General features: G+C 40.3%; 2 protein-coding genes across 3 annotated transcripts; one reads left to right on the top strand and one right to left on the bottom strand.

Moving 5' to 3' along the window:
• Nucleotides 1-1,726: 1,726 nt before the first annotated feature.
• Nucleotides 1,727-5,021, top strand: lhfpl5a (LHFPL tetraspan subfamily member 5a). Its single transcript, XM_053315489.1, has 3 exons — nt 1,727-2,132; nt 4,411-4,647; nt 5,005-5,021. Exons 1-3 carry the CDS (start codon nt 1,730-1,732, stop codon nt 5,019-5,021), a joined length of 657 nt encoding a protein of 218 aa, XP_053171464.1. The 5' UTR covers nt 1,727-1,729.
• A 459-nt stretch (nt 5,022-5,480) lies between these two features.
• Nucleotides 5,481-27,503, bottom strand: srpk1b (SRSF protein kinase 1b). Of its 2 annotated transcripts, XM_053316795.1 has the most exons (17): nt 27,460-27,503; nt 27,197-27,372; nt 26,758-26,812; nt 15,046-15,173; nt 14,665-14,773; nt 14,197-14,284; nt 14,011-14,098; nt 12,762-12,868; nt 12,423-12,588; nt 11,098-11,123; nt 10,750-10,975; nt 10,145-10,579; nt 8,772-8,866; nt 8,496-8,603; nt 7,617-7,686; nt 7,299-7,391; nt 5,481-7,029 (listed from the first exon to the last, which is right to left on the bottom strand). In XM_053316795.1, exons 3-17 carry the CDS (start codon nt 26,802-26,804, stop codon nt 6,845-6,847), a joined length of 1,971 nt encoding a protein of 656 aa, XP_053172770.1. In that variant the 5' UTR covers nt 26,805-26,812; nt 27,197-27,372; nt 27,460-27,503; the 3' UTR covers nt 5,481-6,844. The 2 variants fall into 2 exon arrangements, with proteins under 2 accessions (XP_053172770.1, XP_053172769.1); XM_053316794.1 differs by lacking the exon at nt 27,197-27,372 and having other exon boundaries at nt 27,460-27,499.
• Nucleotides 27,504-27,778: the final 275 nt, after the last annotated feature.

Here is a 27,778-nt window from a genome sequence, read left to right as displayed (position 1 = left end):
TGATCTAAAAAAAACAATGTAGGTGTCCCCTTTTTATACCCCAAAAAACTGCTGAGGTCTGCAAAAAAGCTGCTGAGGTCTGTGGTTCTTGTGGAAAAGAAAAGTTCCTGGATCCCTCCTTATAAATTTGACACGGATTGTTTCTGTCTCATGTCCAACACTGGCTCTTGTTCGTCTTGTGCCCTGTCTCACTCTTGTAACAGCTCTGCATCTGGCGCTAATCTCAAAACCTGGCCTTGACGCTAGTCCTTCAATCTCTCTGCTACACAATACATCATCCCCTCCTTGGCCTATACTGGCCCTCTCTTTTCTCCTCCACAGCGATGCTAGCTCATACTGGCCTCCTTTTTTCTTTTACACACAAACTTTCTGCGAACACCCCTATTGTCAAACCTTTGTCTTGTTTTTTTCCATTTAAAACAAAGTCCCTTCTTCAAAATACACAATCATGTTTCAATCATTCTGATTGTTCATTCTGACTACTGTTTTTTTTAAACAATGTTTCAACCTTAAAATATACCATTATGTTTTGTTTTTGCTCTTACTGTTTTTTTTAAAGAATAATGTAAACATGAGTATATTTGGTTACATATTTCACACTTTTTTTGTCTGGTTACATTTCACATCTATGAGTTACAGTGTAGTGACTTGAATCTGTAAGAGCATATTATATCACAATAACTCCACAATAACCAAACACATTCATTCTTAACCATACATCTCAATCTTCAGTATAGCCTTTACTAAATATAATTATCATGATTAAATAGTAATGTAACATTCTAATGAAACATTTACACTACACTGGTATCCAACAGTTTATAGCACTGGAGGACTTGAGGGGCCCTCTAAGGACCCCCAAAAAAGAGAAAACATGATGTCCCCCTCAAATGAACAGGATGTAATGCAGTGTCACTACTAGTCATTACAAATGTCACAGCTGACCAACCCTTCCCCTTCCAGGATGTTTGCCAATTCCTCATGCACCTGAAGGTTTGGACCTCTTCATTATGAAATAAAATGTGACCTGTACCTCTTGTACCTCTTGACATCTCATCACAGGCTTGGGCTGTCTGTGATGTGATCATCCCTCTTCTTCAGAGCGCACAGGGGCAGGGATCATGAAAAGTTGTGAGAAACAGAAGTGCAAAATATATTTATTTACTTCTTCTTCTTTCTTTTTTTACCTCAAGGAAGAAAATGAAGAAGGGCACCAATCATCTATATTTTCTATTTTAATCGTATTTTTTCCTCTAGGGGCAACCAGCGTTCATCAGATATGGTGGTGCCCTGGGCAACTGCCTATAGCCTATGGCCTGTGCCTTTAGCTGGCCATGCTGATGGACTGAATGTGTCAGGTGCTTTCATCGTTCTTCACCCAGTCTGCCCCTCAGACAGCCTGAGCCTCAGAAAGGGGAGCTTCTCTCACACAGGTGTTTCCAGCACTACAAGGAAGCTGTCCCTGGTTCTGAATACAACGAGACTTTGGAGAAACTTATTCAACGTCTTCAGTCGCATTTGATCCAGCACTTCATCACAGGAAAGATGGACTTTAAAATTAAAATGTCAACCTTGTAAACAGGAAACAAAAGACTGTGAGGTCACTTTTTCACTCTTTAACAGAAAAAAAGGAGAGCAGTTTCGATCCAAGGAGTTTTTTCACTCACTAATTGTTTCAACTTTTTAGACTATCCAGGAGGTGCCAGTTGAAGGTCCCCCTCTCCTCATCATGCTCCCGGCTCAGGAGGCAGCCAAAATCTACCACACCAACTACGTGCGCAACGCCCGGGCTGTAGGTGTGCTGTGGACGGTTTTCACCATCACCTTCGCCGTCATCACCGTGGTGATTTTCATCCAACCTTACTGGATCGGAGACAGCGTTAACACGCCGCAGGCAGGATACTTTGGTCTCTTCCACTATTGCATCGGGAACGCTCTCACCTCGGAGCTCACCTGTAAAGGGAGCCCACTGGACTTTGGCTCCATCCCGTCCGGCGCCTTTAAAACGGCCATGTTCTTCGTGGGGATCTCCATGCTGCTAGTGGTGGCCAGCATCGTCTGCTTCAGTCTCTTCTTCTTCTGCAACGCCGGCAGCGTTTATAAGATCTGCGCCTGGATGCAGCTGGCCTCTAGTGAGCACAGTTTGAGTTTGGCCCATAGCGCTTCTAAGAGCATACTCTGTTTGTGCATGTTGTCAGGCATTATGGCAGTTTCCATAACATTTGAACTGGATGTTATGCATTATAATCCTAAAGTATACTGTATTTTTGCACATGAACAGGACATGTCAAATGCAAAATTTATTAGGCTATGCAGTGCACTAATTATTAAAAAATACACAAAAAAGTATTAAGATAAAGGATAGGTTATGGGCTCTGCACACGCAAAGAAACTGAAGGGCCCAGCATACATGTAATAGCACACTGACCTCTACTACATTAGTTCACTTAATTTAGATGCACGAGTGACTGGACCCTACACTCTTCTATTAGTGGGTCAAAAATGACCCGTGTTACAATCAATGGGTTTTTATGCCACTTTTGTCATTTTGGTTAAGAATAATCATTTGTATTATATTTGGGTCCACACAAGTGAATTCATGTTTTAAATATTTTTTTAAATTTTCTTATTTTTTTAACATAATCTGTGTGGTCCACAAAATATATATTCCTGACAGTCACAGTTGATAAGAACCGAAAGTTCCCATGAAATTCCATAGGAAATTAATCCCTATGGAAGCTTGGGGTAGTAATATAAAAACTAGAGTTTCGTAAAATGTATAAAATGTAAGTAAAAAATGTAAATGGCACAATATCAATAACATATTTTTAGAGGAGCTAGCTGGAATAGCTGGAATATGAAGTGATAACAATTTTTAGCAAGATATTGCAAGAAAACAACCTCACCAGGTCGTTTTTGACCCACTTATGTATTATAGTTTTATCTAAAAAGGACTGACCAAAACAGGTTTTAGTGTCCAGTTAAATTCAAATGAATTGATTGACCAAAAGCAAGTTTCAAAAGATTTCACAGAGATTAAAAAAGGGTCCCTTTTATCATAGGGTGTTATGCAGGAAACTTATAACACCAAACAATATCTAATCTAACCAGGGTGGGGATATCAACATTAACCTTAGACCCCAGCTTTTTGGTCTCCCTTTTATCTTCTCAAGGACACTTGAGCCCCATATTTTATTAATACAAAACAAACCACCCACAGAGATGCAACTGCATAATCAAGGTTGTTTGACGGTGCACTGACAAAATCCAGGAAACATCAAGTCTAAATGAACTAGACAAAAAATAAACATTTCAGTGCTTTCCCTTTGCAGACTGAAATGAAATTGTAGGAACCCAGAGCACAATCCTCAAAAGGCTCCAGTTATTATACCTGAAACATGACTGTTTTTGAAACATGAGGCAGTTAGTAAACAGATGAAGCTGGAAGTGAAAGGTCTAGCCTGTATGGAAGAGATAATCAGATGAACGTGGAGGTGTGCTGTCACAGTGTGTGTCTATATATGCAGAATTATTGTAATAATAATGACTGTCATTTAGATTACATAGAGTACATGATCCCAGGTTGGATCATGTACAGTTTGAAAATGACTTGATATCATATAATACTTGACCTGCTGTATATTTGTTTTGGATGGCATCAAAATTTTACTTTCTGGTGTGTTAGTAACCCCATGAGAAGTAGTTTGTAGTTTAATAATTATCTATTTTCAAATGAGGATGACACTGAAAAAATGAGCGTGAGAACTTTGGGAGTGAGTGAAGGTGAAAGTGTGTGTGAGGCTCAGAAAGGGAAAGTGAGACGTGTTTGTGTGCTAATGTTTCATCTTGTCACCTGATAGTTCACAAGGCTCCACACACGGTGGTGGGATGGGATGTTGCCCTGCGGAGTCAATAATGAATGAACAAGTTAATCTCATGGAGTTGAGATGCTCAGGGGTTGCTAAGCAACACACTTGAATGAGTGGAGTGTGTATACTTACTTTCTCTGCTGGCTTGTTTGTCTGTTTGGTTGGTGGTTTGTGACCAGAGCAGCTAGATGCTCTGTTACAATGTCACTTATAGAAATCAAACACAAATATCAACAGGTTTTCCACATCAAAATTATAGTAAGTTTCTTGGATTTGGAAATGTCAAAGCCTAAAAATGTTTTTAAAATGGCTGATGACAAAAGTACTTGATTTGAATTAAAATACAGCATCAGAATGTCTCAGTGTGTCTGGCTGAATATCTCTCCACCCTACAATCATCATGTGATATTATAAAGAAAGCATTTGTAATAGAAATTTTAAAGATACATTTCACTACATCATCAGTGAGATCAGAGGCATATAAGACAACTCATTTTGGCACATTTCGTTCATTAAATATGATCCCATTCCTCCCTCTCAGGTACGTGCATGGTGATTGGCTGTATGATCTATCCTGATGGCTGGGACTCAGAGGAGGTGAAGCGCATGTGTGGCCAGAGGACTGACAAGTACACACTGGGCAACTGCACGGTGCGCTGGGCCTACATACTGGCCATCATCAGCATCATGGACTCACTCATCCTCTCCTTCCTTGCCTTCAGCCTGGGCAGCCGGCAGGACAACCTGCTGCCCGACGACTTCCAGGTGGAGGGAAAAGGTACCAGATTGGAGGCAGGGTGGCAAAAATGTGGGACGGGAGGGGAGGGGCCAGATGAAGATTTACATGTAGAGAAGTAAAAGAGAAATGGATTCAGATGAGGGGCTGGACAGCAGGGAGATAGCAGGGGGAGAGTTATAGGTTGCAGTGTGGGGGGGGCGGGGGTGACAGTTAACTGCATTGTCTGGGGTTAAAATGAAATGGAGCAGGGACTGGGCAACCTTGAACCAACCATCAAGGACCTTTATTTTTGAAGCTCTGAGGTTTGACTAAGCCAAGAGCAAAACTATCAAAAACATTGTCTGAGCTGACATTGACATTACCTCGTCTTTTCTAGTAATGCTGTTTTTCTCTCAGCCACAGATAATGCCTAGGACCCATGTGGACAGCAGAGGGAAGAGATAGATGAAACTTCATCAAGACTGACATGAGGAATTCAGACGTGTTTCAAAGATTAAGGACAAATCATTTAAAAGAAGTTCATCCTGTCCTAGAGACACCTACATTTCCACCTCCAACCTTAGTCTGATTTGGGTTTTTTTTACCCATACCTTGTAACTCTAGAGAATTAATTCTCATAAATGCTAAGCACAGTCTTATGGGACACAATTACATTTTTTAAATAAACATGTCAATTGCAGTGTCTGACAGCATTCATCTTACCAGTGTTCCATGTTTTTTATATTAGGGGCATGTTCAACTTTTCAAAAAGGTGTATCTGTAGTGTCGAGGACTATTTGTGTAGCATTTTAATACTGACTTTAAAAAAAAAGTAACTACAGAGATTTTTTTTATCCCATCAATGATGGTTCATGAAGCAAAACATTTCCAAGTAGATTTTGAAAAATGTTTATTTTTGTAACCTACAGAAAAATGAAGAGGGGAAGACATGGACAGAGCAGGAGACTTTATAGAAAAAACAGCGGGCAACATTACTTTAAGGGGACTAAAAGCATTATTACAGCATCTGTATTAATACAATCTATTATTTTCAAATCCAACACCTCAGTGTGCAGTAGAAACACCTGAAACAGCTTCAGCTTCCAAACATCTGGAAATCACCTGAATATTTTTCAAGGCACCCCCCCCCCCCAAAAAAAAGAAAACTCCAACCTTTTAGTTCTTGCCTTTAATCTACATTACTGTCCGTCTCTTCTGGACACTGTACAAAGCTTATGCTGCAGAGAGGGAGAGATTAAAGGCCAACTCTTTGGTGCAGTCTACTGTACACACTGGACCTGGATCCACAGAGTTTGACTGTTAATGCAGGAAATGATACATCAAGCCTTTCTTACAAGCAAAAAGTGAACCAGATATGAAACTGCAACTTTTCTGTTGCCCGCTTGCGCATGAAGCAGAGAAGGAATCTACAGGTTGTTCACATTTTATTGTTCCAAGTGCTTTTTTCCCAAAGACAATGTAAAACAAAGCTGAAAACTAAGAATAGTATGTATAATATGACAAATCTGCGATTTCAGATCAGTCTCCTTTCTTCCTGTTCAGCCTTTATACAAATGTAAAAAACGTGTTTCTTTTCCCAAGGATAAAGCTTACTTAACAGTGCTAAGAATGTTACTAGTGTCACTTCATGCCTGTTAGCATTGCACAGTTATTAATTCAAAGAATTAACATGACTAACATGATGACTGGCAAACAAGAGCACACACACATTTGGCTTTATCCATAATCTAAATGATATGGTATGTGGTTTTCAGAGCAATGTTTGAGTTTTTATTGACATCTTGTCACCTTGCTGCAACTGCAGACAGGCGCTAATTCCTTTTAAATCCAACCATTAACTATCTAAAAGTACCGCAAGATCAGACAAAGTAACGTGCTGCAGAGAAAGAGCTCAAAAATGGAGAGAAGTAACTAGAGAAAAAAAAGCTATAGAAGAATGAAGCCAGTAGAAAAAGAGCCATAAATACAGGAAGACAACGACCTTGGGTTCCCTCTATAACCAGTGTAATCCATTGGTTTCTGGACAAAGACTCAGCAGCAGTCTCTCTCTTTTATGTGTATTTAAGTGTGTGTTGGTAGCATCTAAGAGCCATGAAAGGTGGATGCAGGCACAATGCAGTCACAGGCTCTTGCAGAAATGAATGTGTTTTGTTATGTGTATGTTTTTGAGCCCAGAATCTTCAAACCAAATGGATCCTGTCACAATATAAGGGGCGAGGGTGCATGTGGGTGGCCTCTATGATGCGAGCCACGGATGGGAGAGGCACTGGGCTGCTGTGGCTCTCCTTTCAGGTACCAGGTCCAGCATGGGCAGCAGGAAGCTGCTGAAGGTGTAGGCCTCGTCTTTGGACCACTCATACTTTTCTACCAACACGTCGAACAGACCCCACGGCTTCAGCTTAGTGATATGACGCAGGTCACCTGGGACGAAAGGCATTTAAAATACATTTAAATACTTACAGCAATGAATGTTAGGGAATTATATACAGTGTTTGAGCTTTGGGCTTAAAAATAGCTGAACTGGATTTCATTTGCATGTTCTGTCCTCAAACAGAGCAGATGGTTGTTCCCTTGAGCTGTCAGGTGTTCGCTCTGAAATAGTAACTTTTGCACTGAATACGTGAGTTTATTTTAAGGACACTCTGGATGTAGCGACAGCAGATGGCTGGTGGCGGGGCTGGTGTGTTTACCTTTCTTGGTGAAAAACTCCTTGGAGTATTTGCCTGCCAAGATCAGCTTCCGAGGAACCTTTCCCAGCAGCTCGATGATCAGCGCTATGTGATCTACAGGGAGATAAGACCAACGCAGAGAGGATAATGAGAGAATTCAGTCTTTTTTGACTAATGTAAATCGGCCGCACATGTCAAAAATATTTAGTCTTCTGTCTGTAGATTTTTGAGCCTATAATGCCTCAAATGAATCTGTCATTAACAATCCTTTGAGCATTTGTAGTCAGTAGGAATAATCCTGTATTAGAGCTTGATATCTTATATTTTGTAAACACTAACCTTCATCTCTGGAGTAGTCTTCTCCGGAGTGGGGTTCAAATAAATAGTCTCCAGTAGCAAGTTCAAATGCCTGAGGAAAAAAAACACACATGAACTCAACAACAGGTACACCCGGAGTAGTATTTGAATAAACCTAAGTATGGTTTTAAAGTATGTGTGTTGGTGTGTCTTGTCATGATTCTTCAAAATCCTTTAAGAGGGTTTTAGATTCAGTCAGATTCATACTCAAGGGCTTGTTCAAAGTTTGCTGTGGTGTTGGATGTTTATTGATATCCTGGGATATTGGTGAGCACATTGACACAGAGTGGGTCTGAGACAGTGGACTGACAAATGAAATGGAGGCATTTTATACAGTAAAACCAAGGCAGTGATCAGCAAAGAAACAAAAAGGCAGGAGGGGAGAGCATTTGCATTCAGACCTTACGGTATGACGATTCTCAGGTGGTCAGTTGACAATGTTAAGAAAGCCATAGATGAAATATTAGGGGGCAGTCATGACCAAGGGCTGTGACGTCACTAGATCAAGGTGCTGTTCTCATTTCTTCTTTGTGTGTGTGTGTGTGTGTGTGTGTGTGTGTGTGTGTGTGTGTGTGTGTGTGTGTGTTCAGGCTGTTGTTAAGCTAAAGTATTCCAGCTCCTGAACTACAATCAGGTTCTAATAAATTCAAAGATTCCTGTCTCGGTCAAACTTCAAGTAAAACTCAGTCGGTGGCAGTCAAAGCTCTGCAGGATATACGCATTATATTTGGTGTGAGGTGAACATAGTGTAACAGTCTGATTAGTCCACAGGGTCCCTTTAATAGTTCAAATCACTCCAGTCTGTCTTTCCAGCAGGTTCCTTACAGTTGTGCAGGTGTTTGTTTGTTTGTGTTTGTTTACCATACAGGCTGTGCTCCAGATGTCTGCTGGTGTGCTGTAACCGGATCCTATAAGAACCTCGAGTGAACGATACTGCCGTGTCTGGATGTCATCCGTGAAATGTTTATTCTGTTGGAGGAAGGAGGAGCAGTGCCAATTTATGAGTTGTTTTTGACATTCAAATGGGTCATATTTAAAGCACAGGGAAACTTTACAGTAGATAAAGCTTTCAAGTTACTGATAAGCGTCCAGATTAAAAAAAAGAAAAAAAAAGTGCAATGGTATATTTGTACTCACCACCCAGCAAGCGTTGCCTAAGTCAGCAATCTTAACCTGCAGCTTGTCAGCATTAATAGGTTCCAGGGGGTTTACCAACAAATTGCCTGATGCTCCTGTTAAAGAGACAGAAGAGGATGTGGTAGAAAAGAAGAGAGAATGTTAGAAACAAATTGTTTTTATTTTTTTCCATTCCTGTTAGGGGAGCTACTTTTGTTTGTTTGTCTGAGTTAGGCTGTATTTAGACCAAATCAGGCAGTGCGTCAGACTGCTGCAGGGTTGAGTGGAGGTGTGTGGAGGTGTGGGCGTGTTTATTTGTGCTCTAGAATGTAACCGCTGTGAAACAATCAGAAAATAACATTTTATTGATCTGATTCACTGGCTTTCTCGCTGCCAGCACCTCCCTCTCTAATTCGCTTGACCACAGCTGCTCTCTCTTTTCTTTTTTAAAAATGAGTCAGAGAGTTGACAGTGAAGTCTAACTAAAGTTGTCAAAGAAAGAGAAATGTCCTCCCCTCCCCTAATGCCTTTGTACTCTCTCATTAGTCTGATCTCCAGCTGTGATTGGCCACCACAGCCTTCAAAAAACTCAACTTTACAGCTACAGGCTGGTGCAGCACTGCTGTGGCCAAAACACCTGCAGTCAAAACGCTCTACTCCTATTCAGATGTATGGGGGAGGGTGTTTTCACTGCATTGCCTGATTTGGCTTGAATAAGGCCTCACTGACATTGTTTTGTGTTGTTCTGCTTAGTTAACAAAAAAACAGGCAAAAATAAGAAATCCCATCTTGGGGGCAGGCATTTTGTGGATCATAAATATAAACAAAGAGCACCAAGTAATTGATTAGTGAAAACAATACATGTATTAGCTTTTACTAACAATCTTTGTTTTCTAATGCAGCCTGCTCACCTCCATCTCCTTCTATAAACTGTTTGGTGGGACACTACAGCTGAGGATATACTGTTTATTTTTTCCTCATTGTAAGGCATATTGAATTAATGCATACTGTGATTTACACTGCATTATATGTATGTGCTATTGTATGCTTTTAATATACTCATGTTGTTGAATATAATATCGAATCCTTCCAGAGGTGTGATGACAACCAATTGCACAATTCAGTGCAAAGTGTGAAAAAGTCATTTGGATGTATTAAATGTTACAATGTGTCGTTATCTGTTATACTGCATTCCTGGGATGGCTACATGTTAAAACAAGACAACATATAATGTGTGAATAAGCATTATTCAAAACCAGAGAATTATTTCTGATGAAATTGTAGAGAAGTTCTGACAAAACAAATACATCATGTTGAACAATGAGGAAATATGTAGAAAATCATGCATAGGAAATCCAAAATCCCCCAAAATCCCCCCAAAAAATTTAACCAACCATTTTGGCCATCTTCTTCCTCATCATCCTTTCTTTTGTTTTCCCCTTGAGTGTCCATCTCCTCCTCCTTCTTCTCAGCCTTGTCTCCCTCCTTTATCTCTACAGTGACAGAGTCTGGGCTGAGAGTATCTGGGAGCTGCTGTGTTTTGAGATCGGGGTCCTCGGACGAACCGTTACAGGCCTGGTGGTCTTCTTTACTGGGTAATGTGTCGTCTGCCTCGGTCTTGGTTTCCGGTTGGTTCGCGTTCTGTTGGTCCTCAAGCTCCTCTGTGGACTTCTTGGTCCTGTGCACCTTGTCCTCCGGGCTGGCCTCGCTCTCCGGCATGGAGGCGTGGCCGTTGCAGTTCACTTCCATTCTGTTCTCTTCCTCGGCTGCAATCTCTCTCTGTTCACTTCTTTCAGACGTCTGCTGGGACTGCTCGTCTGCAGTCGAGTCTACAGCACAGAGGAGCATAGTGAATTATTCAACTCAATTTCATTCTTAGATCAAGATAGACTTAATGATTATTGATTAGTGCTTATACCAGATATGATCTATTATTCCTTAATATTCTTAATCCTCAAATTCAATCAAAGCCTAAATTCAATCTAATCCAATCAATGACCTGTGATAGTATGGTTAACGATGTCCTGCAGTGTGGCAGACATGGAGAGGGTAGTTGAAGAGGTTGTGTCTTCTGTGGTCTCTGTTGTCTCCTCATCCTCTTCTTCCTCTCCTCCTTCGGGTGTTGCTCCTCCCTCCATCTCCTGGATCCTCTTCTCCAGCATCTCTGCTTGCTTTTTCTGTTTTTTCTTCATCTTCTTCTTTTTGTTCTTTGACATTTTGGCCATCTTGGGAAAGGGAACAAGAGGAGAGAAGTTTTTTTTTTTTTTTTTTTTTTTTTTTTAAATACTGACTTGATTCGAAATGTATTTTACACAAAGTCCTCATATTGATAAAAAACATAACTTACTGGTTTGGGTGCTGGGGCTGTGCTCACTGCAGGAAACAGGAAAAACAGAGGATTACATTGATGAAAGACATATGTGGCATATCCATCGCCTCGCTATAATTAGTATTCTGCTTGGGTGGCTGAGTTGATTCACACCAAGCTGTACTAATAGACTGTTTCTGCAGCGGCACCAGCCTCAGCGGGAGTCACACACTCCTCTGAGCAAGCTGGTAATTTCCATAACCAATCCAGTGGTGACTCATACCAACACACAGTGACCCACTCCCCTTTTATTAAAAACTTAAGTAAAAATCCTCAAGTTTCTCAACACCTACTACACATCAAACACACAGGATTAGACCATAGAGCTGGAAAATCATCTTATTTTCAATTTATAGCCCATTGGTGCCTCTTGACAACAGTCGGTAGCATCAGTTGATAAATCCCTGAGTCAACTGGCATTTTTTCCAGTTGAATCGTTGTGTTTTTACATGTCATAATACAGAGTAATGACAGCCTGTAAACTTACTGATTCTTGTCTTTAAATGACCTAAATACATAACTGTGATGGAAACAGAGAGAGATGATGAAGACGGAGGACAGGACAGGCCGAGTGTTTCCTGCTCGGAGCTCTCAGCTACAGTGTTAAATGAAGCAAAGGCAGCTTAACTCCTGTTTAACCAGACGTCTCTACTCTCTCCTCCTCCACGGTCCAGTGTGATCAACTCATCGGCTGACAGCACTCTTAGCAGCCAGAAGGAAATATGCACAGTGCTGCGCTTAGATTTTATACCTGCACTAATGCCAGGACACACACTTTTTACTTCTCTGATGTTTTCACATCACAAATGATGAACAAGAGCATTAAAACATAAGTCTTACAGCTAAAACATGAGACTCATGTTAGCTATGTGCTTGATTCTACTGTAACTGCAGTAACTGGGCAGATATATAAGAAAGAAACAAATAATGTAATGTTGTGTATAATGTAATGTTGTTTAGTAGGCCTTTAAGAAAAAAAAAGGTACCAAGATGGATACAGAGAATCGCCCCACCCCCCAACCCCCTGCCTCCTGAGTCAAAGCATTGGTCTGAAGTGGCTGACACGACTTCAAATCCTGAGTTGGGGACAGCCCTAAAATATTTAAATACATTGCTGTATTAATAATTATTGATGATGATGGTTGTTGAGCAGTGAACCACCGAATAAGCAACTTGTCAATCAAACAATGGAAAGCACTGGACCAGCTGAGTAATCCAAGCAGCTAACCTCACAGTTGTCAGCAAAATGCAGACAAAAGCACAAAACTTGCTTAGAGGAGCACTGAGAAAGGAAAGGTTGTGACCTGCAGAACCAGAGGGAGGTGCAGCGCCCGTCTTCTGCCACTGTGTCGCTTCTGCGGCCATTTTCTTGATGTAGGGCTCATTGACAGTCAGAAGAATATTCTCTGGTTTGATGTCTGTGTGGATGATCTTACACTTGGTGTGGAGGTAGTCTAAACCCTGAAGAACCTGTAGAGATGGACCATAAGAATGAAACATGTCAATCAAATCCACTTTATTTATATAGTACAAACACAAGGTTTCCAAAGTGCTGCACAACAAGATAAAACACAATGAATAGATAACACAATAGAAGCACAATAAAAAGATGAATGTTTTAGATAAGCGCAGCTGTACAGTACCTGCCGTATGATGCTTTTCACACAGGGCAGCGGCAGGCCTTGATAATTTGACTTGATGATCCACTTCAGTAGGTGGTAGCCCAGCACCTCAAACACCATGCACACATCTGAAGAGATCCAAAGTCAAGAACTAATAGAACAGGGCTGACTTTAAATCTGATCAACTTAGAGTTTTCTTGAGCTACAGCCACTAAAACTAATAACGCACAAGCACAACATACACATAACACCATTTTATGCTGGACATCTGATTTAAAGTACATTTCCCTGTGTTTGATACACTGATAACTAGATTTTGCAGCAGCAGAGTTTGACATGGATTATTAAACTCTAACTTCATACTCTATCTGAACACTAATCATTTCCCATACCTTCTCAGGGTTCAATAACCTTTTATGGATTATCCATTACTATTGTTATAACCTTTTTGTACATGTCACAAAAGTTAACTTTGACTTCCAGCGTATGTCTGGGCATACTGCCTGAACACACAGCTGTAAACTGGATCACATGGGAGAGAAAAGAATGGCACGAGCGTCGGTGCATCAGGGACTGTGACGCTCAAAGATGTGCCAAAGCGCACAGCTAGATTAACATCTGTGAACCACGAACAACAGAGCAGGGTGTGAATCTAGGGGGTGATCTGAAACTGAAGTAGACTTCGGACAGCCAGATAGATGATTTAATAATTTTGGCAGATCACCGTCTCAGATGTAATCCGGACGAATGTGGCCTTTGAGCACAATGATAAGGATGAGTTAAATTAATATCCAGGCCGAGGTGATGCAGTCTTACCCTTGGATGTTCAACACTAGAGTAGCTATTTGGCCTGGAATGAGTGTATTTAGTATGTTTAAGCTGTCACATTGAGACAGCAACAGCATGGAAGACATAAATGGAAAGATGCCAAGCAATTAAGTTGCTGTTAATGCACCGTTCCTTTCCTTCACAGAACGACAGGTCACGACAGCTCCTGCAATCCCTCCACCATGTTAACAAACAGTTAGCCAACTGGTCAGTATGCGCTATTTAAAAAGGCACTCAGTTTGGTACAATTGTGTCACTTGTGTCAAATGTTATTTTTGACCTGATTATAAACAAGGTAACTCTTTGTAATACCTGCAACTTCAAACTATGATCAATAATAATATTGTGTATATTGATGTATCCAGCTCAGCCAGTATGATTAGATGTGAGAAACATGCATATTAGGAAAACTCCATAGTGGAAATTCCCTGCCAGAGGATACGAGTTCCATTCATGCCAGAAATTTTGAAGTCGTCTAGAAGCTGTACCACTTTCTCTCTGCTGGGATCACTGGGATCTGTGTTTCTCACCTAGAAAACAAGAACACACATACACACAACTGTAAGAGGTTTGGGAATTGAGTCTAACCCAGTGTGACAATAGTCTTTTTGATGAGCGTGTGCCTTACAGATTTGAGCAGCTTGATCTCATCCAGAGCCGTCTCTGTGTAATGTTCAGCACTTTTCACAACCTTCATGGCCACAAAACGCTTGTCCCTGAAAAACACACACACACTTTAAATGTTTGCAATCATCACGACCACTTGTACTTCTTTCAAATTTGCATCAATGACTGTAACAACACAACTCATATACATAAACATAATTTCCTCTTCAAAAAAATGTATATAAATCTTATGTTTATAATCAATAAATATTACATATTTACGTGACAACATGACTCAAATTCCTGGCTCTTACTGTAACCATAATTTTCTTATGAATACACAGCAACCTTAAATCTACATGCTAGCTGGTCACTTTAAAAGTACCAAGAGAACACATTTCTCTGCTACCAGCAACTATGGCTTTGTGAGGTCCACTAATTCTGTGCATTTCTGGCCACAGTTCCATGGAGTCAAGAGTAGCCGACTTACTGGATGTCCCAGGCCAGCCACACAGTGGAGAAGTGCCCCCAGCCCAGCTTACGGATCACATGATATCTCCCATTGAACAGATCTCCAATCTTCACATGATGATATCCACCTGCCCAAAGAAACACATACGCAAATACACTCAAAAATGTTCTTTAATTATAGAATATCCAGTGTGTGTGTTTACATGAAGCTGAACAGCAGAGACAAAAAGCATTATTCTACACATAAATAAGCACACAGCTGTTTTGGAAGAACATTTCGGTCTTCCTCATAATTTAACATTGAACCGGGTATTGTTACATTTCATCTGTTTATCTGATGGGCTCAGACATACACAAACACATTTAATATCTGAAGGCAAAGTTATACTGAGATTCGTACCTCTGCAGTAGTCGTTGGGGTCTTCTTGCTCATCGTCATCAGAGCCCAGGATCTCCTCATCCTGCTCTGGGAGGGGAGAGTCTGCCTGACCCGGCTGAGAGCCACCTCCACGACCATGAGGCTCTGGTCTGAGAGAGAAAGCGGTATGGTGAGAGCAAGAAGAAGAAATTGGAAAGGCAGACATGAAGGAAGGAAAGAAAGGAAGCGCAAAAGGAAGAGAGTGACAGTGGGACAAAGGGTTAGACATTGCTGGAAAGGCCCAGTGAGACAAAAAGAGAAACAGAGTGATGTAGAGACGAAGATGTAGAGATATGTGGTTTCCATATCTCATTTTCAGAAGGCATTTTATCAAAAAACCCAAGCTTTAATCCAAAGAAACTCATACGCCATATAGTAGATAAAGATCGATTCTCATTTCACCAAAATCACAAGCAAGCAAAGATTCCAGTTGATATTTCTGTAAGAACAAAGTGTGTAAGCACAAAAGGACCAAAATTAAACAGACAGAGAGCAAAATTGATGTTTTTTTTTTCTCAGAACAGTGTAAAGAAGAGTGGTGAGCATTGTATTGAAAAAAAAAGGACTTTAATGATACAAGCCACCACTAAGACTGAGAGCAAGCATTGGAGCAATTACACCAGAACATCAATACTAAAGATCAATCAGCGTCTAGCATTGATTTGGGATTGTTTCTATTACAAAACTATGTCCAGAACTCACAGCAACCTGTCTGAACAAGACTAAGAGTCTACAGCCGCACTAACAGCTCTGTAAACTCTTCTAGCAGCTCAAAAAGTATAACTGCAGATCATTTTAAATCAATGTAAAGCACCAGAGAATGTCAGCCTGGCATCAAAGAAAAGGACATACACAGGAGTATGTGCATATAAGAAATGTATATGTGTAGCTATATTTTCATTGCATTTTGTCGAAAATGAACAATGCACCTGTAAAGTAAACAGAGACACCTTGTCACCTATGAAGGGTACAGTAACGGTGCAGCACTAAAGTGGATCAGAGCAGCTAAGCAACCTGGTTATGAGAGCTGCTGCGGTGCCAGACATTTTTAAATCATAAATCGTTTCTCACCTCTCCTGCTCTCTTCAGTCGAGAATCCAAAGTCATTTTAGCTCTGGCAAAAATAGCAGACGCCGGACTCGAGGACAGCTCATTTCTCCCTTGAGCAACTCCGTAATTGTAACAACAGTGAGCAATAAAAGCTTCATAATATTTTAGTGCTGCCAAATACCAGAAAATCTGAGGGGCTGTTTTGAAACTGTGCCTATGTTACTTATTTCTAAATACGACAGCTCTAATATCACACAATTTCAATTGATACATTGCTGTTATAAAAACAATGATTATGTCTGTTTTAAATCCAGTTTGTAGTCCTCACGCATTCATGTATTAGTAAGAATAAATTAATATTTGCTTTAGCACTCTCATCTGACACACACATCATCAGTATTGAATTGAATTTTGAATTAAATTAAAACAATCAGCATGATAAGTGATATTTCTTCCCCTCAAACCAACCGAGGCTGGAGCATCACCACAAAAATAAAACAGTGAGAAAGTACGAGAGTCCTTCGACCAAGACCTAATACCATTAAACATTAATTGAACTGAATAACTGATGGTGATTCAACAATGCTTAAATGAAAAGGTTGTGTTGTGTGAATCTGAACATGGTGGAATAAATTATTGAAGCTAATTCTCCAGTTGTTTCTACACTACAGCTCACTGGAAGGTAACAGAGACTGTGTGTGTTTCCCTAAAAACTGCAGAGCTAGATATCAAACAAGTAAAACAAGCAGCCCCTGCAGATGATGAAGGTGTAGCACATCACTGGTATCAGCACTCTAGAGGACAGCATCCAGCTGCTCCAGCTGCACCTACCTGCTTCAGTTAGTAAAGCAGGCCATCAAAGTTAAGACTTGCACCAAGTTCAATCACAGCTACATATAATCAGAGATCAAACAATTCATCAATGAATCAATCAGCAGAAAATAAAGTCACAGCTGTTTTTATTAATGATTATGATTATGTCTATTTTCAATCAAAAGCCAAACATTCCCTGTTCCCAGCTCTGATCATTGGACACTGAGTGTATGTGTGTTTAGTTTTTATTTTGTTGAAGCAGCTGCACACTTGGTGCTGTCCGTGGTGCTGAAAGAGGGGACTGCACTGTCACCCCATGCACACCATCAAGTCACAATATGACCAATGAATAAACACAGACACAGATCAACCAACCATGGCTAGAGCCATGCCCCTTAGGCCAACCAGTATAAAACAATTACATGTATCATGTAAACCAAACATCATTTTGTGCAAATTCATCCCTAAGCAGAATGAGCTAAACTTCTGCTTGGCTCGTTGCTTGCTGCTAAATGTTGTCTGAAGACCAACAGCTGTACTATAATTAAATTTAGCTTGGATAAAAACAAGACTAGTAATCTGGGCCAGCATTCCTGCACAGAGAGCATTATTATCCATGTATTTACATTTGAGACCTAATTTACTGTGTTCCTGCAAAGGAGGGCTGGTCATAATGTGCTGCTGTGCAGGTAAAAATGGCCAACAGCTTCCAGCAAGAAATCGTGTTATACTTACTCAGTGTGAACAGATGTTTTCCTCACAAGAAAAACTCTATTTCTTAACTCAATCCTCAAATAACCTCTCAGTGGTTTTCTGTACAAACTCTCTGCTGCACATTTGGACGTGACTTACTGAGTCAAACTGAAAACACTGGCAATGTTGCTGAGGAGGATTTACAGCTAATTAAAGCAAGTTAGATATGATCTCTTAAGCTATGAGACGGTCTAAGCAGCTGACTTTGCCGTACAGCCATAGAAAAAAAAAATAGTTTACAAGGAACAGTCACTGCCTCTAAAATAGTAATTTAACAGTTGAGGCACCAAATTCAGTTTGATTACTTTGGATGAAACTACTTTGTTGTGATCTGCTTGAAAACAGTGTTAAAGTCATTAGGATTAGCCTGTCTAGCTAATCAGTTCATTGGCTTAAGTCTAAGAAGAACCACCACTCTGGATACACCTCAGCAAAAACATGCGTACAAAGCTGCGTCATGTTCAGCTGCCTGCTTGCTGAACTCTGCTGTTTGTGTTATGATGCCTGAGGGGAAAGAAAGCAATTATGATGCTGAGCTGAAGACAGAGGTGCACAGGTTAATTAATAAATGAGGTCCTTTGCTAGGAGTGAAGTCCATCAGTGAAATAATCAGTGTTTATTTCCTCAGAGCAAGCTTTGTGTTTAGATACACAGTGACATATATCTGTATTTAACAATGAAAAACTCAATCTAAAAATGCAGCTAATGAAGTTATTTACTGCCACATGTAAGCCACTAATGATGTATCAGTGATAACCACAATAACATCCAATAAAATCAGCCTGTTGATATTAATGGTCTGGTTAACGTGTGTAGGAGGCAGCCTGCTAAGAAAAAAAAAAACTGAGCCAAAAAGATTCAGATTTGTATTCATGCTTCTACATTTTCACCCATCTGCTGTTAGATTTTTCTCTCAATTCATCAAAAGAAAAAAAAGGTGTCACTGATGGGAGAAAACTTCCATTATTTGATTTGGCCTGGATGTTTTGTTTTTCATTCAGTGTGTTAAGTGCGTTTACATTTACAGACACACAGCATACAGATGTACCTGGGTCCACATCCTCCCTCTTCTTTTCACTTGCACTTAAAATTACAATGTTACATTTTCTCTGCTGCTTGCTGTACCTCACACACACACACACACACACACACACACAAGCATTAGAGTAACAATAACTTCCTGATGAATAGAAATAAAAGGTGGTCTAAAAAATTCAGTGTAGTGGTACATTTCTGTAATTAAAGCTGTGACCAGATTTATTTGTCGACTGTCTTCCTTCTTTCCCCTCAAGAGAAAATGATTGATGAATGAGACTTTTTAAAAATCATTGTGATCACTGCCATGTATTTATTCAGCTTTCTGTCTGAGTTCCTCTCTGCATATACGCTATATTTTCATTTTGGTCAAAGTGAGAGGACGACGAATATATATGAGAGAAGAGAGAATTTCTCACTTGGTCTTGAATAAAGTGAGACCAAAGCTCACCAAGTTTCATTGAGAGTATTTTCACCAACTAAAAGTAGATTGAAATGTTTATGATTCTTCATGGCTGTAATTAAATGTCCTTTTGTCAGCTGAGTGTGTTAGTAAATATTTAAGATGACGGGGGGAAAAAAACTGACACGTGGACCTTCAACGACTGGATCTAAAAATAGCTTCCGAAATTAACACTATGTTCATTGAGTAGAGAGCAGAATGAGGGATGGAGAGAAGAAGAAATGCAGAGATACAGATGACTTAAAAAAATAACATGTTGAATCCATAATGCTTTTCAAATTTGTACAGGTAAGTTTCTTTCTCTCTCTGCGGTACACTGACAGCTTGACAGACAGTCCAATGCCCTCTGATGGACCACACAACAAGAACACTAAGAATCAGGATACTTCAAGGACAGCTGCAACAATCAAAACATCTGGACTTAGGGCTGGGCAATATGATATTTGATTTAGTCCACATCGCCCCAGCTCTACCTGGACAACGTGGTCTCAGGATAACCTGAAATTGTCTACGGTTGTCACGACTGCCCACACACACCCACAGCACTCTTACCTACAAGATGCACGGATGCCCATGGGATGTGATGGAAGAAGGAGGAGAGAAGAGGAGAAAAGTACAGGTGTTTAAAAAATCCTCTCACTCCATCTGCACAGGAGGGGGGAAAAAAAGAGCTCAAAAGAGGACCCAAAAAAGGGAGAGGGATTGAGATTGAAAAGTAGACTGGAGGAGGAGAGAGCATTCAGTGCTGATAACTGAAAACCAGAGATTACAGAGGAAGGGGGTGGCGAACAGAATGAGAAGAGGAGGAAAGATAGATGAAAGAGAAAAAGGATGAAAAGGAGTAGGAGGGGAGGGGGGGGTATAAGTGCAGAGAGAGGAGAGAGGGAGAAAGAAGAGGCGGAAGAGCAGGAACGTAGAGGCTCCGCTGCAGGCTCAGAGTCCTGGACCTCAGGACACCACACTCACCGACTCTCTCGCTCACTTTTTCCTCTCACACACTGCCTGCCTCTCTTTCTCTCGCTCACTTTTCTCTCTCTCTCTCTCTCCCTCTCTCTCTCTCTCTGACCGAGAACTCTCCTTGGCTGTCGTCAGCCTCTGGTCCGGCCCCCTTTCACTGACAGCTGAGAGATAATTGGCTGATGCAGCCCAGCACTGCATTGCAGGTGAGAGACGACATCAGCTACCCCCTCCTCCTCCTTCTCTGACCAAAACAACCCCATTCCCTCTATCCCCTCTTCATCTGTCCATCATCATCACCCTCCCCAGCTCACATGTCAGCCAGTCATTTGTTTTGCACTGAAACAGCGACGCTACTGAGACGGTTTGTTGCGCACTCATTATGGCCCAACCTCTGCAGGGTTTGCTCTTCATGCTGAAGTGCATTGAGGTCTTTGTGCGGGTGTTTCAGCATTTCTCTGCATCCACTCAAAGTACTTTTAACAAATATGGGTCACATTTTTTTGTGTTTTTTAAAAAAAATCTCTTTATGCAGCCCCTATCTGACAAATCAAGTTGCACACTGGATAAGATGCAGAGGACAACCCCCCCCTACCACCACCAGAGGCATGTACCCAAATGTTTGACTGCCATCTCTACTGACTCACTGTCATATCACTCATGGCTTTATCTGTACACTGTTTTAGAAGTTTTTTTTTTACTCTGAAATGTATTATTTTGTCTTTTAACTTTCAGAAAGAGTTTCTGGTTGTAGCATGTGACTTTCATCCTTGGCAATGTCTTCAGACTCACCTTTATTTTACTTTTGCCCATCTGTGACTTAATATCATTTTCTCTTTCACTGATTATATCCCTTTATTTTTGCCGATTGTACAGTGATCAAGTTTGGTTTTGATAAAAGATGAGACACACTATCTGTTTTCATGTCTGAGCTGTTGGAGTAGAGAACATGTCCTCATTCAGGGCCAATGTCGCATAATGAAGTACTTTCTTTTGTGGATCAAGTGCAGAGGTCAGTACTTATCTGTGCTTTTGTCAGAAATGTCAAATCAATTTTACAGCAACAGATTTTTAACATCAAATTGCCAAACAGTATTATATTTACATTTACAAGTGTAAAATAAATAAATTCTTAGGCGTAAACAGGTTTGTCATACATTTTATTCAGTGAGTCTAACAACTCCACAGTCATCTTATATAAGCGTTGTGTGTTCATTTAACATATTATTAAGAAAGCTAAAAGCAATTATGCATGTGAGGTATTTACTGACCACACTGCTGGACTCTGAGGTTACAAGCAGCACCTCAGACACTCACAGCACAGATGCAACATGTATCATATATGTCACATGTCAGACAATAGACCTTTTTCCACAGCAGACATTTTTGCATTTCATAGTGAGAGGAGCACAGCTGTAATTAATAACTTGAGTAACGAGTTGCATCACATTTCAGAAAGCTGCTATTGTGCATGTCATGTGACTGAATTGACTTCCTGAAAGCTTTCATAGAACACCTGTGATTTTCCCGCTACAACAAAAAAGGGCGTCTGATGGAGGGTGAGTGGGTGAGTGGATAGAAGCTCTTATTATTTTCACAATTAGTCAACGGAGATAAAATTAATATACAATTATTTTGATTATGAAATAATTTTTTAATTTACTTTTCAAGCAGAGTTTCCACAAGTGTTCTTTTCCCAGCTCATTACAAGTGCTGATTTTCTAATAAAACTGAATATACTTGGATTTTGAACTGATGATCAAGACATTTGAAGTTGTCACACAGAGCTCTGATGGACTTTTCTTTTTTTTATACCAACTTTAAACATTTTATAGGCAAAACTAATTCTTCATTAAATCGAGAAAATAATAATAATCAGATTAAAATCAGATCATTAAAATAATTGTGAGCTGGAGTCTAAGTAAAATCAAAAGGAAATTAAATAATTGCCTTTTTCACAGGATCACAAGCTAAGTCCTCATTTGAAGTGCCTTCATTAGACATTTGATTAGATTCATTAGATTAGAGTTGAGGTCTGAATTTTCATTTCTCGATGAAGGAGACTCATGAACTTCACTACTTCAAAATAGATGAAAAACAATTGAAATGAAATCTTCTGTCTCTCTCAGAGATGAACACTAAATGAGAAAGTAACACAAAGTGTACAATGACATTACAGAGAAAACTCTGTATGTAACAAACCTTCACACCTCTTTAGTGTGACACACTAATGGTCAGTTTAAGTGCAGCCTGGACCCAATTTTTTTATGGGCCAGAGTTATTGTGCCAGTGAGGGCTGAGATCTAATACAGACCCGCCACCACTTGACATCTCTATCACTCCTGTGCACACATCTGACATGACAGAGTGTGTCAGCATCTCCTGCTCTCATGGTTTTCGCCCATCCAGCCCTATCAGATCTCTAGAGCAAAATAAACAGGGGCATGGATGAAGAAAGAGCTTTTGGGGGATGGAATGTGGCCAAAACGTTATACCCGTTCCTCCTCCCCTCCTCACCAACCCTTCAGATATAATCAATGCCAAGTGCCTGGGCAGCAGAATGAAACAGCAGCACTAGGTGACTGTACTTTGGAGCTGAGGGTGCATTGCACAGAAATTGTATAAGTGTGTGCTGCAGCACTTTCACTTCAGCACTCCACCTGCATTTTTTAAAAGTGTATTTGTGTATATAGAGACAATGCTTTTTTCATTTATTAGTCCCTGGAATGTTCTCCAGTGGGTAATATTGTCATGTTTGATGCTACATCATTAACACATTTCAAATCTTTGTAGGTTAATTCTGATTCACTATTAAAATGTTTGAAAATCTTATCATACTGAGAGAAAGACACACAGCTATGTATACTACAAGTCAGCCAGTTAGACTAATGCAGGTCTTCTTGTACTTCAAAAACCTGAAAACCCATCATCCTCATGGCCTGAAGCCACCTGCTTCCTCTTTACATATTTTTGCCACTGATTTGATGGTTCGTTAACCTGCAGGGTGAGGACAGAGAGCAAGAGTAAGAAAGAGAGGGACACAGAGCTGTAGTGGGCTGCAGATGATAAAAGATTTGAAGGGTTATGTAATGAACTGCAGCTATGGCTGAGAGAAAACAGAGAGAGAGAGAGAGAGATGAAAGCAAAATACAACAGAGAGTAGCAGTGCTGCAATAGAGGCTCTTCCTATTCAGTCTCCTGAATGCACACGTAGTCCTAAAATTACATCTGAGGCACTGCAAGTTAGAGAAACAAGTGGTTCCATGTCTGAGGTGATATAGAAATTCTGATATTGTAAATCAAACAAGTGAAAAAGATGAGTTGAACAAGGAGCTCTTTAAAAAGATGCCTGCAAAATCCCACCAGGGACATCAGCAATCCCATCCTCGCTCGCTCGCTCACACACACGAACAGGTAGTCAGGTACCACACAGAGCAACAACAGCAAGCATCTGCTCCTTAATGAAAAATGGATCAGCTCATCAATAAGTCAGCCAAGCTCCATGTAAACTGGCAACACACACACACACACACACACACACACACACACACACACACACACACACACACACACACAAACCAAAACACTACTGCCATGACCTCGACCATCACAGGTTCAACCAGCGGTACAGACATGAACAAAGTCTCAAACTTGCTTTCTCTTTCAAGCCTGCACGCACACACATACACACATACACACACACACACACACACACACACACACACACATAGTGCTACTCACTTGCATGTGAGACCACTGGCTAGCTTCACCACAGCTGTATTGATGGAGAAGATCCAGTCCAGGAGCCACATGACCTGGGTGAAACTATGCTTAAGCTATGCTACAACCAGTCTATATCAGGCTAAACTGGGTCTAGTGACACATCAAAACGAAGCCAAAGACTGCTGTGACCTGGGGACCAGGTCTGTACTCAGCTCTCCTCTCCCCTGGCTGCTCAGCTCAACGGTAGCTGCTGCGTCCTCTCAGCACAGCAGCCACAACAGAGCGACTGACACGAAAGAGTGGGAGGGAAGGAGCGTGATGGGTGTGAGGGCAGGAGAGCGAGACAGAGGAGCGAAGGAGTCGATTTATGTTTGGATGCTTGTCACTTGCTTGATGGTCATCGACTGAAATTATACATTTTAAACTGAAAACTGCATGTAACATTTGACATGTCACATTTTTGTAGTAGTTGCGAAAAATGTCAACAAATGTCACAGAGCGGTGTTTGTTGAGTTGGAGCCACACTGTCAACAAAAATGAAGTTAATTCAAAATGTTGAGCCCGTATGTTGTGATGACTGTGTTGACACCATTTTTGTCATCCTGGAAATAACCTTAAAATTACTGTACCATGACAATGAGAAGAAACCGTGGCTTAGTAACAGCCAAAAAGATTAGCCTTCTAGCAATGAGCACCAATTTAGGATGTGATGAGGCTGCTGCTGTGTTCAAGCTAGGCTAAAAAAAGAACCTTTGGTCAACAGAGCATTTTCTGAGGCTGTGGTATAACGTTTTCTTAGTCATCAATTACTCTAATAAAAAAAAACATGTAAAAAGGTGGGAGAAAATGTTATCTATATGACTCATCAACACACAAATACCATTTAATATACAGGCTTTGAGCTACAGCAAACCATTGCAACCATGTCCACCTTCTACATCTACACTGTAAATTCTCAATGTAGTCGAAATTGAAAATGTCTAATATTAATTTTCATAGCATTTGGTAACACTCACACAGAGAATGGATGGAACAGTGACTCCTTACAAAAAGTACAAATGGGCCCATTTGACCCCCTCCCCTACTTGTTCAGTATTCAGAGTATCATTTTGCATGTCTATCCCCATGTGAATGACAGGGTCAAAGTTGTGATGAAAAGGTTAATTATGTGATATCTATACTTGGCTGGAGATAACTGTCAAGATTGCAGAGTGACTAAGCATGAATACATCTTTATAGAGGAAGGAGGTGGACAGGCGTGGTGGCAGAGAGGAGGGAAATGAGTAAAACTGAGGGGGGGGGGGTGAGCTGCAAATTTACAAGATTGTCAGTAGTTATTGTAAGTGGTTGGTGATACTGTGGTGGGAAATGTGGAGAGCTGACGGAGAAAGGAGTGAAATAGAAGACGAGGACTAATGAGGTGAGTGGAATTAAAATAGATGAGATATATATCTCAAATATCTGCACTTTAGTACAGCAAGTGAATGACTTCAGGGCCAAAAACACAGTGGATTTATGTTAAGCTGTTCATTTCATTTATGCAGTTCTTTATCATTTTGTTTGTAGTTTGTTTTGTGGTCACGCATATGGATATGATGGTGTTTTCTTATTTCAGCACAATGTTTTGAATAAACATCTTAATTACATTTCTAAATGACTAGGTACCATTGCCACCAATTCATGGACATTTTATTACTAATTCAATTGTATTTGTTACTTTTCTACTGTAATTTAATCCTCCATACTTCTTTGTTTAATCATTTAGTTTTGAACAATAGTGAATTGTTTTGTAACAGACGTAAAAAGCTTGAAAAACAGAGTGGACTACTTCTCTTCCCTGGGCATTGCCTGTGATGTGTAACCAATAAACGTTATTCTAATTAGTTCATTAGAGTTGGGAAAATGGTGAAATGCTGACCTAAACAATACAACAACTATTAGAGAAGAAAACATTAAAAATTCCACGCAGCTTTTCCAAATGAGGCCATTTTCAACAGTCTTTACAGTTCTTAAATAACAATCTGGGCTTTACAAATCTGATTAAGTGCAGGACATGTAACATTAAACATTCATGCATGTGTTGGAGTGTTGAACTGATTTGGATCATGTAACAATTACATCTCCCTCATTTCTCAAGCGTATTGATACCCTGTCAGCACTAAGCATAAACGAACAACCTTTTTATTTTACATGCTGGGTTGAACATAGCAAGGGTGGTCTGCTGTTTTTCCTGGTCATGTTATTAAAAGCTCAGTTGGCATAAAAACAAAGTTGGCTCTGTCTACAGTCTACATCAAGGATCCTGTAACTTTTATGTTTTATATGTCAAGTCAAATCCACTTAAAGGGAAATATGAGAAGTATCGACTGGGATTAAATGACTGCCATACCCTAAATAATAAACTACATCAGCACTTGAATATCAAAGTCATTTGTGGGTATTGAGGTAGTTAATTTACTAATCCTTTAAAAGGACCAGTGTGTAGGATTTAGTGGCATCTAGCAGTGTAGATATAAAGGACTCATTCTAAGCTAACAGGTGATTATACACTCATTAAAGCATGCTTATGCTTATCATATTGCATGTCTTCCAAGTTCGCTAAATGCTCCTACATTCTTTACACTGCACCTTTAAATCATACTACAGAAAGTGTTGCACCCCACAAACTGGCTCTGGCTTTTTGGAACACTGTGATGCTGCATCCACCAAAACCTCAGCAGCAAGTGGGAGAAGTGCACATCACATCATTTCATGTTAACAAATCATCACTATGAGCAAAGGTGTTCAGCCAAGAGAGAAAATGCAGTTTAACAGCGCTCATGAGTGACTCCTCCTGTGTGTTTTCTGACCATTAAGTAAATCGTGAGATGCAAACAAATAGGAAGAGCTTTTCAACTTACTTTTTGCCAGGTTTTCTGGGCCTTGTCCTCTTCTTCCTTGCTTGCATTGCGAGAACTGTAAAGCAGAGAAGGGGAATAATATGGCTTAACACGACAACTCAACGCCATATTTTTGTGTTTCTCCACCTGATTTAGCTGTTTAATGCTTTTAGAGAAGGGCTCGACCTAAAGGTGTGAACAAAAACTGGTTGTTATGGGTTATATTAACCACCATATGTCTGGCATGTTACTTAGCTGAAGTAAAAGCCTCTCTAACAGCTCAGTAAGCCGGCCTCGGCGGTGTGTTGCTCTTAGAAGAAGGCATTTTAAGTTAGCAGCTAGCAGTTACTTGGTGCTTTTTACAGTAAATATCACACATAGTTTGTCCATTGTCATGTGGAGCACTGCTAAATTTGTTCATGACGTTGGGGACCCTATTGCTTATTTTTTTCACTCAAACCTGTGTGAAAGTTTTGGCGGAGACTTCTTCCAGGATCACATGCTAGCCTGATGCTACAGCTAGCATGCCGTTAACACAGACTCACACACTCAGCAGAGCGCATGGTCCACTTTTACTTTTCATCAACTGTTACGTGACTTGTTGAGACAATTGTAACAATCTTCATGAGGATCAATCTACAGGAGAAATGTATAGAAAAGCAGCGAGTGTGTTACAAGTACCGGGTGTAAAAAAACGCGTTTCAGAGTTATTAGCAACGTTACCTTTTCTTTCCATGCTGATAACAGTCAGGAGGGGTGCTGCGTTCACGGACTGTTGGAAACTCTGAAGTGCGCGAAAATGAACTACCCAGCACAGTGGAGTGAGCAGTACGGGGCGGAGTGAATAGAAATGTACTGTATCCACGATACAAAAACGGACGTCAGCTGATAGTATTTGTGTAGTATCTTTTTGTATTATTATTAATTACGATTTTGTCATATTGGTTATTTTGTAGCTGAGACATTCAATTACTAAAAAGATGTCCGTTACCAAGGTATGTGCTGTCATGGATATTAGAGGGTCCCTTTTTGTATTATTTGC

The sequence above is a fragment of the Scomber japonicus genome, chromosome 3 (genome assembly GCF_027409825.1).
Source record: "Scomber japonicus isolate fScoJap1 chromosome 3, fScoJap1.pri, whole genome shotgun sequence".
NCBI classification, from domain to species: Eukaryota; Metazoa; Chordata; class Actinopteri; order Scombriformes; family Scombridae; genus Scomber; species Scomber japonicus.
Note: the sequence above shows the minus strand (reverse complement) of the source record. Positions and strands in the feature narration are given on the sequence as shown.